Here is a 13,507-nt window from a genome sequence, read left to right as displayed (position 1 = left end):
AATTAACGAGTGCATAGTAGGAGAGCTGTCCTTCATGTGTTCCTCTATTAACGTCTTTTCTGTCAGATGTATATATACCCCCCCTGTCTCAATGCATGTATCACTCATGGTGTTGATGACTCATAGTCACATGATTACCCGAGGGAAAATAACAATTACAGCCGGCCAGGAAATAGACAGACATGTCACTTGCACATTGCAATAAAAAAGAGGACTCACCCATGCTATAAATCAGATCTGAAAAGTGTAAAAAACCGCTGCTCATGTGATCAGCGTAGCGCAGAGCGGGGCTTCAGTGTGGCGTCCTGTGTGAACGCAAATAGGCGCCTAGCGTGCATGAAGCATGCCTATATGCGTAGACGTAGCTTAAAGCTTAGCTTTAAGCGTCGCTCTAGGCATATGTGTAAACCCGCCGTTAGCCGGATCGGAGCACCCCTACAGGATGACAATGTTTGCTCTGCCAATAACATGGCTCTCTTGTAAAAGGTTAACAGGAGGGATTTACTGACTAGGTTAAGGGCTTGAACTAAAGATTATTTGGTCATTGATAAGCTAATGATTGTTATTGGGTATAAAGCTTTATTGTAATTGTTAGCTAAATTGACGTTAGATTTAAGTTTATTGTAACACACCTGTAACGGCCACAGAGCACTTTCTTGCAGCATGATGAAAGAAAATTAGATATCCATTTAGATAGCACATAATAGATAACATGAATAAAAAAAGTACAAATTGACATAGCCAACGTTTATTAATTGACTGTATGCCTTTGTGGTGTTGCTGAATATTGTTGGCCAACTGCAGACGGATCGCTGCTGATAATCTTTGGTCTAACGTTGTCAAATTTGTGTATTTTTTTCTCTTTGTTTATTTCTTAAATGTGTATGAATTAATTGTGTACAGTATGTACGTGTTTGCACCATGCCTGGCTCTAATTGCCCCTCAATGGACTAACTAATAATAAAGTATTTTGAATTTAATTAAATTGATGTTGCCTAGGCTTTCTCATGTGTTTTTGTATATACATTCTGTCACAGTTGGACTTGTTCTTTTCAGGGTGAGGACAATGTGACCGTCATCCTGCTCAGTGAAATCGTCTGGGAAAAGTTCAGACCCAACACCGGCTGTTTTGAACCCCTTCTGCTTCATTTCCCTGACTACAGTAAAGGTACTATTATTCACAGACAAACACTACATCCTCCAGTGTTACTACAGTAAAGGTACTACAGTATTATTCACAGACAAACACTACATCCTCCAGTGTTACTACAGTAAAGGTACTATTATTCACAGACAAACACTACATCCTCCAGTGTCACTACAGTAAAGGTACTATTATTCACAGACAAACACTACATTATCCAGTGTTACTACAGTAAAGGTACTATTATTCACAGACAAACACTACATCCTCCAGTGTCACTACAGTAAAGGTACTATTATTCACAGACAAACACTAAATCCTCCAGTGTTACTACAGTAAAGGTACTATTATTCACAGACAAACACTACATCCTCCAGTGTCACTACAGTAAAGGTACTATTATTCACAGACAAACACTACATGATCCAGTGTTACTACAGTAAAGGTACTATTATTCACAGACTAACACTACATCCTCCAGCGTCACTACAGTAAAGGTACTATTATTCACAGACAAACACATGATCCAGTGTTACTACAGTAAAGGTACTATTATTCACAGACTAACACTACATCCTCCAGTGTTACTACAGTAAAGGTACTATTATTCACAGACAAACACTACATCCTCCAGTGTCACTACAGTAAAGGTACTATTATTCACAGACAAACACTACATGATCCAGTGTTACTACAGTAAAGGTACTATTATTCACAGACTAACACTACATCCTCCAGTGTCACTACAGTAAAGGTACTATTATTCACAGACTAACACTACATCCTCCAGTGTCACTACAGTAAAGGTACTATTATTCACAGACAAACACGACATGATCCAGTGTTACTACAGTAAAGGTACTATTATTCACAGACAAACACTAAATCATCCAGTGTCACTTCAGTAAAGGTACTATTATTCACAGACAAACACTACATGATCCAGTGTTACTACAGTAAAGGTACTATTATTCACAGACTAACACTACATCCTCCAGTGTCACTACAGTAAAGGTACTATTATTCACAGACAAACACGACATGATCCAGTGTTACTACATTAAACGTACTATTATTCACAGACAAACACTACATGATCTAGTGTCACTACAGTAAAGGTACTATTATTCACAGACAAACACATGATCCAGTGTTACTACAGTAAAGGTACTATTATTCACAGACAAACACTACATCCTCCAGCGTCACTACAGTAAAGGTACTATTATTCACAGACAAACACATGATCCAGTGTTACTACAGTAAAGGTACTATTATTCACAGACTAACACTACATCCTCCAGTGTCACTACAGTAAAGGTACTATTATTCACAGACTAACACTACATCCTCCAGCGTCACTACAGTAAAGGTACTATTATTCACAGACAAACACATGATCCAGTGTTACTACAGTAAAGGTACTATTATTCACAGACTAACACTACATCCTCCAGTGTCACTACAGTAAAGGTACTATTATTCACAGACTAACACTACATCCTCCAGTGTCACTACAGTAAAGGTACTATTATTCACAGACAAACACGACATGATCCAGTGTTACTACAGTAAAGGTACTATTATTCACAGACAAACACTAAATCCTCCAGTGTCACTACAGTAAAGGTACTATTATTCACAGACAAACACTACATCCTCCAGTGTCACTACAGTAAAGGTACTATTATTCACAGACAAACACTACATGATCCAGTGTTACTACAGTAAAGGTACTATTATTCACAGACAAACACTACATCCTCCAGTGTCACTACAGTAAAGGTACTATTATTCACAGACAAACACTACATGATCCAGTGTTACTACAGTAAAGGTACTATTATTCACAGACAAACACTACATCCTCCAGTGTCACTACAGTAAAGGTACTATTATTCACAGACAAACACTACATGATCCAGTGTTACTACAGTAAAGGTACTATTATTCACAGACAAACACTACATCCTCCAGTGTCACTACAGTAAAGGTACTATTATTCACAGACAAACACTACATCCTCCAGTGTCACTACAGTAAAGGTACTATTATTCACAGACAAACACTACATGATCCAGTGTTACTACAGTAAAGGTACTATTATTCACAGACAAACACTAAATCCTCCAGTGTCACTACAGTAAAGGTACTATTATTCACAGACAAACACTACATGATCCAGTGTTACTACAGTAAAGGTACTATTATTCACAGACAAACACTAAATCCTCCAGTGTCACTACAGTAAAGGTACTATTATTCACAGACAAACACTACATGATCCAGTGTTACTACAGTAAAGGTACTATTATTCACAGACAAACACTAAATCCTCCAGTGTCACTACAGTAAAGGTACTATTATTCACAGACAAACACTACATCCTCCAGTGTTACTACAGTAAAGGTACTATTATTCACAGACAAACACGACATGATCCAGTGTTACTACAGTAAAGGTACTATTATTCACAGACAAACACTACATCCTCCAGTGTCACTACAGTAAAGGTACTATTATTCACAGACAAACACTACATTATCCAGTGTTACTACAGTAAAGGTACTATTATTCACAGACAAACACTACATCCTCCAGTGTCACTACAGTAAAGGTACTATTATTCACAGACAAACACTACATCCTCCAGTGTCACTACAGTAAAGGTACTATTATTCACAGACAAACACTACATGATCCAGTGTTACTACAGTAAAGGTACTATTATTCACAGACAAACACTAAATCCTCCAGTGTCACTACAGTAAAGGTACTATTATTCACAGACAAACACTACATGATCCAGTGTTACTACAGTAAAGGTACTATTATTCACAGACAAACACTAAATCCTCCAGTGTCACTACAGTAAAGGTACTATTATTCACAGACAAACACTACATGATCCAGTGTTACTACAGTAAAGGTACTATTATTCACAGACAAACACTAAATCCTCCAGTGTCACTACAGTAAAGGTACTATTATTCACAGACAAACACTACATCCTCCAGTGTTACTACAGTAAAGGTACTATTATTCACAGACAAACACGACATGATCCAGTGTTACTACAGTAAAGGTACTATTATTCACAGACAAACACTACATCCTCCAGTGTCACTACAGTAAAGGTACTATTATTCACAGACAAACACTACATTATCCAGTGTTACTACAGTAAAGGTACTATTATTCACAGACAAACACTACATCCTCCAGTGTCACTACAGTAAAGGTACTATTATTCACAGACAAACACTACATGATCCAGTGTTACTACAGTAAAGGTACTATTATTCACAGACAAACACTAAATCCTCCAGTGTCACTACAGTAAAGGTACTATTATTCACAGACAAACACTACATTATCCAGTGTTACTACAGTAAAGGTACTATTATTCACAGACAAACACGACATCCTCCAGTGTCACTACAGTAAAGGTACTATTATTCACAGACAAACACTACATGATCCAGTGTCACTACAGTAAAGGTACTATTATTCACAGACTAACACTACATCCTCCAGTGTTACTACAGTAAAGGTACTATTATTCACAGACAAACACAACATGATCCAGTGTCACTACAGTAAAGGTACTATTATTCACAGACAAACACAACATGATCCAGTGTTACTACAGTAAAGGTACTATTATTCACAGACAAACACTACATCCTCCAGTGTTACTACAGTAAAGGTACTATTATTCACAGACAAACACTAAATCCTCCAGTGTCACTAGTCACTACAGTAAAGGTACTATTATTCACAGACAAACACTACATCCTCCAGTGTTACTACAGTAAAGGTACTATTATTCACAGACAAACACAACATCCTCCAGTGTTACTACAGTAAAGGTACTATTATTCACAGACAAACACAACATGATCCAGTGTCACTACAGTAAAGGTACTATTATTCACAGACAAACACAACATGATCCAGTGTTACTACAGTAAAGGTACTATTATTCACAGACAAACACTACATCCTCCAGTGTTACTACAGTAAAGGTACTATTATTCACAGACAAACACAACATGATCCAGTGTTACTACAGTAAAGGTACTATTATTCACAGACAAACACAACATGATCCAGTGTTACTACAGTAAAGGTACTATTATTCACAGACAAACACTAAATCCTCCAGTGTCACTACAGTAAAGGTACTATTATTCACAGACAAACACTACATCCTCCAGTGTTACTACAGTAAAGGTACTATTATTCACAGACAAACACAACATGATCCAGTGTCACTACAGTAAAGGTACTATTATTCACAGACAAACACAACATGATCCAGTGTCACTACAGTAAAGGTACTATTATTCACAGACAAACACTAAATCCTCCAGTGTCACTACAGTAAAGGTACTATTATTCACAGACAAACACTACATCCTCCAGTGTCACTACAGTAAAGGTACTATTATTCACAGACAAACACTACATGATCCAGTGTTACTACAGTAAAGGTACTATTATTCACAGACAAACACAACATGATCCAGTGTCACTACAGTAAAGGTACTATTATTCACAGACAAACACTACATGATCCAGTGTTACTACAGTAAAGGTACTATTATTCACAGACAAACACTAAATCCTCCAGTGTCACTACAGTAAAGGTACTATTATTCACAGACAAACACTACATGCTCCAGTGTCACTACAGTAAAGGTACTATTATTCACAGACAAACACGACATGATCCAGTGTCACTACAGTAAAGGTACTATTATTCACAGACAAACACTAAATCCTCCAGTGTTACTACAGTAAAGGTACTATTATTCACAGACAAACACTACATCCTCCAGTGTTACTACAGTAAAGGTACTATTATTCACAGACAAACACAACATGATCCAGTGTTACTACAGTAAAGGTACTATTATTCACAGACAAACACTAAATCCTCCAGTGTCACTACAGTAAAGGTACTATTATTCACAGACAAACATGACATGATCCAGTGTCACTACAGTAAAGGTACTATTATTCACAGACAAACACTACATCCTCCAGTGTCACTACAGTAAAGGTACTATTATTCACAGACAAACACTACATCCTCCAGTGTCACTACAGTAAAGGTACTATTATTCACAGACAAACACTACATCCTCCAGTGTCACTACAGTAAAGGTACTATTATTCACAGACTAACACTACATCCTCCAGTGTCACTACAGTAAAGGTACTATTATTCACAGACTAACACTACATCCTCCAGTGTCACTACAGTAAAGGTACTATTATTCACAGACAAACACGACATGATCCAGTGTCACTACAGTAAGGGTACTATTATTCACAGACAAACACTACATTATCTAGTGTCACTACAGTAAAGGTACTATTATTCACAGACAAACACTAAATCCTCCAGTGTCACTTCAGTGAAGGTACTATTATTCACAGACAAATACTACATTGTCCAGACAGTGTCATGAATTAGGGCCGGGTGTCGCCACTGATTTAGACTCCAATTCACAAGGTCCCAGTTCAATTTCCAATTCGATATCCATTCAGGTTAGGGATATTTCTGTTAGAATACAAAATTTGCTTCGATATGAAAGAGATTCTCAGAGAACTAATGCTGTAAATTGTGTAAGGAACTCTAACCTGATGCATTATTAAAAGTATTAACGTTAAGAATTGATCCCAAAGCAGTTACATTAATGTACTTTTTATTTAACATGAATCACCACCCTACAGCAGTCAAAACAATATAGTATAGTGTGAGGAAGTGTAAACTCTGTAAAGTGGTATGTGTTACTCTATGGAAATTATTCCTGTCTGAGAATCCTTTGTTGTTGGAGGCTTTCTTTATTTCCATAAACTGAGTTTAACTAGAGTACATCATCCTAAATAGCATGAACAACACTGATAATAAGGTAACTCCATCTACAAAGTATTTAAACTGTCAGTCAATTGAGCTAGCAAGAATGTCTGCAAGTAAGTTATTCTAAACGAAAATGGAACAAAATGAGTTAGAATATGTAAGTAAGGTCTATTCAGGAAAAAGATTATTCACAACACAAGTGTCACAGTTTACATGTATGTACTTCACACACACTTCAGGGTTATACGAGGGATCAGCCGAGCAGCATTTTGGTAAACCACGTTTCCGGGTGGACACGGCAATGGAACCCTATGGAGCGAGCCTTTAGTGCTCACTCTAGCCCCAACAGTGCAGTGTTCATTTAAAATAAACTGCGACAGTTCACACAACTTTAACACGACGTGCATATATTATACATCAAACTCTTGAGCTACTTCTGCTCTCACTCAGAATGTCAAAATATAAGCGATGTCATGTATAGTTTTTGAGATATTAACATTTGTTAACAACTCATACTAGTTAACTGCTGCGGTTCCAGATGTTTTGCTGTAATTTGTTGTTGTGACATCACGCTGATTCCTCGTATAGACAGTCCATATTATTGCCTCTGGACAGGTTTTCACCATGGTGACAGTAGGGGGGAAAATCCGGTCGTTAACGCTTGTTACCTTCTGCAGAGTCCTGTCCTTAAGGCCGTGTGTGTGTGTGTATCTTATTACGATCGATCTCAGGTTTTATGGATCGATATCGGACCTTTCAAATGAAGATAGATTTGAATCAGGAAAATATATATATTTTTTACCCAGCCCGATCATGAATGTCTCCCGCATCCCCTCTCACCACACTGTATAATGAGACACTCGTGGATGTGGTGTGAGGTGCCGATGGAACCTGCGATTTTGTTCTAACACTGTTAGCAGCGACTGAAGGAATATTGCATTCCAAAACACCACTGTGTCAATTGAACGCAAAAATGTGAGAGTGATTGAATCATTCAGGGTTCGTACGGGTGCTGGAAATCCTTCAAAATGATGAGACATTTATTTTTGTAATACTCTTTTTTACTTTACTTAATTTATTTGTTTATTTGGACGGGACAATGCGACCTATCGCTAAGTCCCGCCCCGAACGCAGACGAGCAAATCTATCACAGCGCGTGTAGGTCCACAATACACTCGGACAACCTGAGTCTGGAGCTCCATAGAGAAGCAGAAGAAATCGGGATTCTCCTCTGGTTTTATGGTGTTTCATACAGTTATAAGTAGAAAAAAATGGTCAAATGATGTGCATGGGGGTAAATGCAACATTACGAGGTATCCAGGCCAGGCAATGGATAATAAAGAACTAGTAAACGTAGATCCACTCACATCCACAATGCTGCTGTTTTGGACGTTAAATCTGCAATCGTGGTGACAGCGAGATGAGTCTTCTCCCTCATGATCTTCCATGATCCAAAGGTTTCATGAAATCATCGTGGTATTCAGAAAGTCGGCAAAAGAAAATGCTGAATTATGCAAGTTTCCAGCCATTACGTATTGATTGATTAAAACATCGCCAGACACCAGTCAAACCCTAAAACGAGGGAATGAATCCCGTTCCCTAAATAAATGTGAGGTAGTCTAAAGATTTTCTTGATTGTAATGAATTTTTTGTACTTGGTACTGTATTCGATTCTTGTTCTTTACTGTTGTGGTTTCATTATATATGTATTTGCTAGCCTATAAATGTAGTAGCTTATATTGTTTGTCCTTTGGACAAGGAATTAGTATTCCAGATCCTCTCACAATTGCATAAAGGCTATTTAATTAAGTATAACCCCTCCCTAATTGTCTAGGAATGTGAGATGGCACCTGATCCTGATTGCCCCGCAGCACAGGGACAGGTCTCATTAGAACCCATGCTCTTCTAGCCTCATGTGATTGGCTGCATGATTCTCTGGCACCATATAGGTGTGACTTGTAATGTGTTCTGTATACCCTGAAGAAGGCAGCTTGCTGCCGAAACGTTGGTTTTCTTTTCTCTGTGTCCTCAATAAATATTGGCACTTTGACTATAGTGTGTGCGGCTACATCTTTGTCTCTCATGAGACAAAAAAACCTCAGTCTAAAGAGAAAACATGATGGAAACAGTGGTCTGCTGTAGGCTATGCCTCTGCTGATCCATCCGCAGTCCCCAAACATAAAAACAGAAACATGTAAACAGTAAGGACTACATAGGTAATAAAATACACTCAAAAATACAAAGGCACCAAAATTATACTACAAATGTTCACATGTCTGGTTGGCTTTCAGCCATTGTTTCAGTTTATTTCTAAAAGTGGCCAGGGTGGGGCTTTCCCTTAAAGAAACTGGGAGACTGTTCCACGTTTGGCTGCCTTTTTATAGACAGGACGTTTTGACCAAACCTGTGGGGTGTACCACGAAGCAAGATTAGTGGCTTAGCGAGGTAACTTCAGGTTTAACCCTAGGTTTGCCGTACCACGACGCTAGTTAACTTCTTACCGAGATAGATCACCATAGCAACTTATGCTCTACGGCTAACCTGCTTTGTAGCAGGTTAAGTTCAGAGGATAAGATCAAAACCCATGAAAGACCCACCTGCTTACCAATCAGCTCTCTGGAAACAGCGAGTCGACATTCATATGGTCCCCATATGAAAAATACATTGCATTCAAAAGAAAAGAAAAAAGAAAAAAATGGCTCCTGTTGAATTAATCGAGGACTGATTAGCCTTGCACTTGTTGCAGGCTACATTTAAATTAAGCCCTACTTACCACTTTGGAATATGTTTTTATATATTAATTTTTGTGCTCTCAAGTAGATACGTTGTTTGACCCCGCCGATCGATTGCAGCTGAATGGTGAGTGGAGAAATATCACTAAACCGGCATAAAAAGGTTACATAAACGTCTCCGTGTGCGCAATGGAGCTGAGGCTGACGTTGAGTTGGACATAGTCATACATGTCAGAATAGTCTACTACTATCTAAGCAATTTAATATGGGATCGCCTGCACACAGATGATTCATATCTAGGCTACTCCTGCATTTTGCAGCTGCAACTGTGTTGCTTTTGGCATGTATGATGTGATTGAACTTCATATTATTTCCAGTATAGTCATTGTATGAAATATGGGATATGCGACTCTGCTGCCAATAGCCTACTGTATATGTGACCACAAAATAGGCTATTTTTTATAGATGAAATCTATGCCCGTACGTACCGTGTCGATTCAGTTCAGCAGCCTTTTTTAATTTTATTATAATTTTTTTATTGATTAGCCTATAGGAATTATTCCATCAGTGCGACCAAACACATCATGAGATCATTATTATTCATTGAGCCTAAATGGTCTAAACGCCTACGGATTTTGGAAATAGACATGCAGGTTATATTGAGTTTATTGAGAGGGTGAATTGAGCTGCTGTAGATAGCCTACGTGGAGGCAGAAACCGCTCTTCAAAGAAATTACTGATGTGAATAAAAGTGATAACTTTAGACAGTCATTCGGGAACAGACTAATAATATCCAACGCGGATTTTTATTCTGACATACAGTAGTAAAGCTTCACGATTTGCGCTTTGAATGAATGAGGAAATAGGCGTGTCTGGCGCTGTAGAAGTTGGAGCAGTCCCTATTGCATTGTGATTGGCAGTTGTTAAAAACCACGCCTCTTTTGCGGGCACGAGCTCCTGTGCATGGGCATTTTCATGTGCACGAGCTCTCAGCTTGATTAGAAAAACCTGGTTCCACTTAATGAGTGGCGATCTACGTTCGTAGTATGAGTTAACTAAAATCCAGCTAGATGGCAATTATCTGGTTTAGCCAAACCAGATCAAGGGACAGATCCTGGATCTTCTTATACAACATTCGTGGTACAGCCCACTGGTCAGTCTACGTTGGACCTCACAATCACATGGTGTTTGACCTGGTGCCAAGTCCAGTGGTTCTTTTCTTGTGGAAGAATTCCTGAACAGGAGGGGGGCTAGTCCGTGTAGGCATTTGTAGATAAAACAAGCACTCTTAACACATTCACTGCCAGCCGTTTTTTTTTTACTGTAGGTAGCTTCTGCCAGAGGGTTTTTTTGAGGATTCTGGCTCATCTTTCAAGACCCGAGGATTCTTTTCTGCTAAGATTTTGTGAACACAAAATATCTCAAAAGAACTAATAGAATGTGTGCTTTCTCTGTCTAAAAGAGTTAGTTTGTAGAGTTAGTAGTTATGTAGGCATTAGCACTTGAATACAGCATGGTTTCAGCGTCTGAAAATTTAAGCTGAGATAAATAGCTTTTTGTGAAATTCGATAGAACAGTCACTTTAACCATTCATTTTTGGCATCAGTAAGACGTCAGACATCTAAACAATAGTTTTGAACAGTAATTTCCTCCATAACAGCAGGAAACACCCCTCTCCTTCAAACTCCTCCCTCCGTGTGTGTTCTTCTTGGCTGCAGCGGGCGTGTCACAAGCTCGTTTCTGCTGCTGTAACCTCGCGTCACCAGGCTCACTGCTTTGCTGCTGCTCCTGTCTGCTGGCGGCCGCTGGGCAAGTCTGGATGGGCTCGCTCGTTTCTTGCGGTTTCGGTTGAGAGCTTTGATGAAGCTTTTGCAATTCTGGTCTTATTTATGCTGCGTGTTTCAAAGTGTCTTGCACCCATAATCTATTATGCAAATTTGCAATCCCCCCCCGCCAGCTCCCAAACGCGAAAGCGAAAGCGTTTTCGCCAATCCATTTTCATGAGAATGGCTTCCTCACACTGCTTTTTGCTTGCCTTCCTCTAGTCTGGAGAGCACTGTCGCCACTTAGTGGGTCGGTGGAATGGGTTGTACACGTTCGGTGGCTCCAATATTTTTATAGGAGACGTGGGGGGCGTTGATCAACGTCCCACCGTCAAAATTTTTTTTTTTTTTTTTTGACGACTCAACTCGTCATTGGCAGTCAACCGTTGGATTTTTTTTGACGACTCAACTCGCCATTGGCAGTGAACGTGTTAAGGACCTTGAAATTTTCAAAGTTTAAAAAGTGACGTTGTTCCAGAATGTTACAATGATGGTATGATCGTGGTTTTCTAGCAAATACCTTGATGGCTCTATTAAAAAGCTGTTCAATGGGTTTTTATGACTGTGGCACCTGCAAACGACCAGTTTGTAAAGCAATATTCAATATGAGAAAAGAATCATACAATGAAGATATGCGTTTGCAGCATCAACTGTTAAGGTCCAGATTTGTTTAAAATTAAATAAATTAAAATTAATTGTGCATTTTACCTTCTTTTTTTTTGTCACTTAAATTTTTATTGACAACAAAAGAAATACATTACAGACAAGGGGGGGAACATAATGTAAAATAAAAAGCTTGGGGTAAGTCTCCTTTTGGCATTATGTTATTCAGTTAACATCTCCGTAACAGTGTCCTCTTTTGGTGTCTTGTACATGGTCCATTTTCCCCATTTACTCTCCATTTTCTCCTCTTGTAGCCTCAGGATGTGTGTCAGTTTCTCCATTAAATAAATGTCTTCTACAATAGTTAACCATTGTTCTTTTGGCATTTCTCTTCCCCAGTTCCTAGTGATAGCTTTCTTGGCTGCTACTAACACGATTTAAAAAAACGATTTAAAAAAAACGATTTTCAGACGGCAGCCCGTCTTTACTGTCACACAACCCACTACAACACATGCATGCGGCCACTACACACACTCATGCTGATGGTGGCCGGTGAAATATGTCCTCTGCATTTGACCCATCCAGGCTTGTCCTTTCCTCCAGGGGGCAGGCCAGGAGCAGTGGTCGCTTTCTCGTACAGCGCCCGGGGACCAACTTAGGATGTTGTCGTCACTGGTCAGATGACGATGACGATCTGATCTTCTGCATGTTTTTTTTAGTGGGGGGGGTTATATACGGAGGAACCCCCTGGGGGAGCACGGGGAGAACATGCAAACTCCACACAGACAGAAAGGCCCTTACGACGAGATACCCCACCTGGGCAGTAGGCACTGAAGATATGGGGGGGAACACAACCACAGCGCCCACAGTGTCCCAGGCGAGAATCGAACTCAGGACCTTCTGACTGTGAGGCGACAGCTCTACCACTGAGCCACCGTGCCCCGTAACAGTATTTTAATTACCGTAGATATCTATCATAGGGATGTTCATCAATTATCGAAAATCGATAATTGATCGTTAACTCATTGAGTGCCAATGACGACTATAGTCGTCAATTCGGATAGTAACGTAGAGTGCCAATGACGACTAAAGTCGTCAATTGTGTTTTTTGACGGTGGGACGTGGATCAAAGCCTGATCCATCTCCTGTGAAAGTATGGTGGATGTTGAATGTGTAAAAGCTATTTTACGGACCCGTTAGGTGGCGACAGTGCTCTCCAGATTAGAGAAAGGCGAGGAAAAAAGAGAGAAGAAGTCATGGGGAAACGGAAATCGCATCAGTATGCATCGATATGCATGAAGCATAACGTTAGCTGTGCCTGCAGCAGCCAATC

At 39.3% G+C, this 13,507-nt stretch overlaps 1 protein-coding gene across 1 annotated transcript in view; it reads left to right on the top strand.

The window, feature by feature from the left end:
* The window catches only part of orc5 (origin recognition complex, subunit 5), a 33,301-nt gene that overhangs the window by 5,141 nt on the left and 14,653 nt on the right, over nt 1-13,507 (top strand). Inside the window, exon 6 of the mRNA XM_083651002.1 lies at nt 1,057-1,168. Coding sequence (XP_083507128.1) covers nt 1,057-1,168 — 112 coding nt within the window. The remainder of the gene's footprint in view (nt 1-1,056; nt 1,169-13,507) is intronic.

The sequence above is a fragment of the Poromitra crassiceps genome, assembly GCF_964638095.1.
Source record: "Poromitra crassiceps genome assembly, chromosome: 2".
Taxonomy (NCBI): domain Eukaryota; kingdom Metazoa; phylum Chordata; class Actinopteri; order Beryciformes; family Melamphaidae; genus Poromitra; species Poromitra crassiceps.
This window is presented reverse-complemented; position numbering and strand designations above follow the sequence as displayed.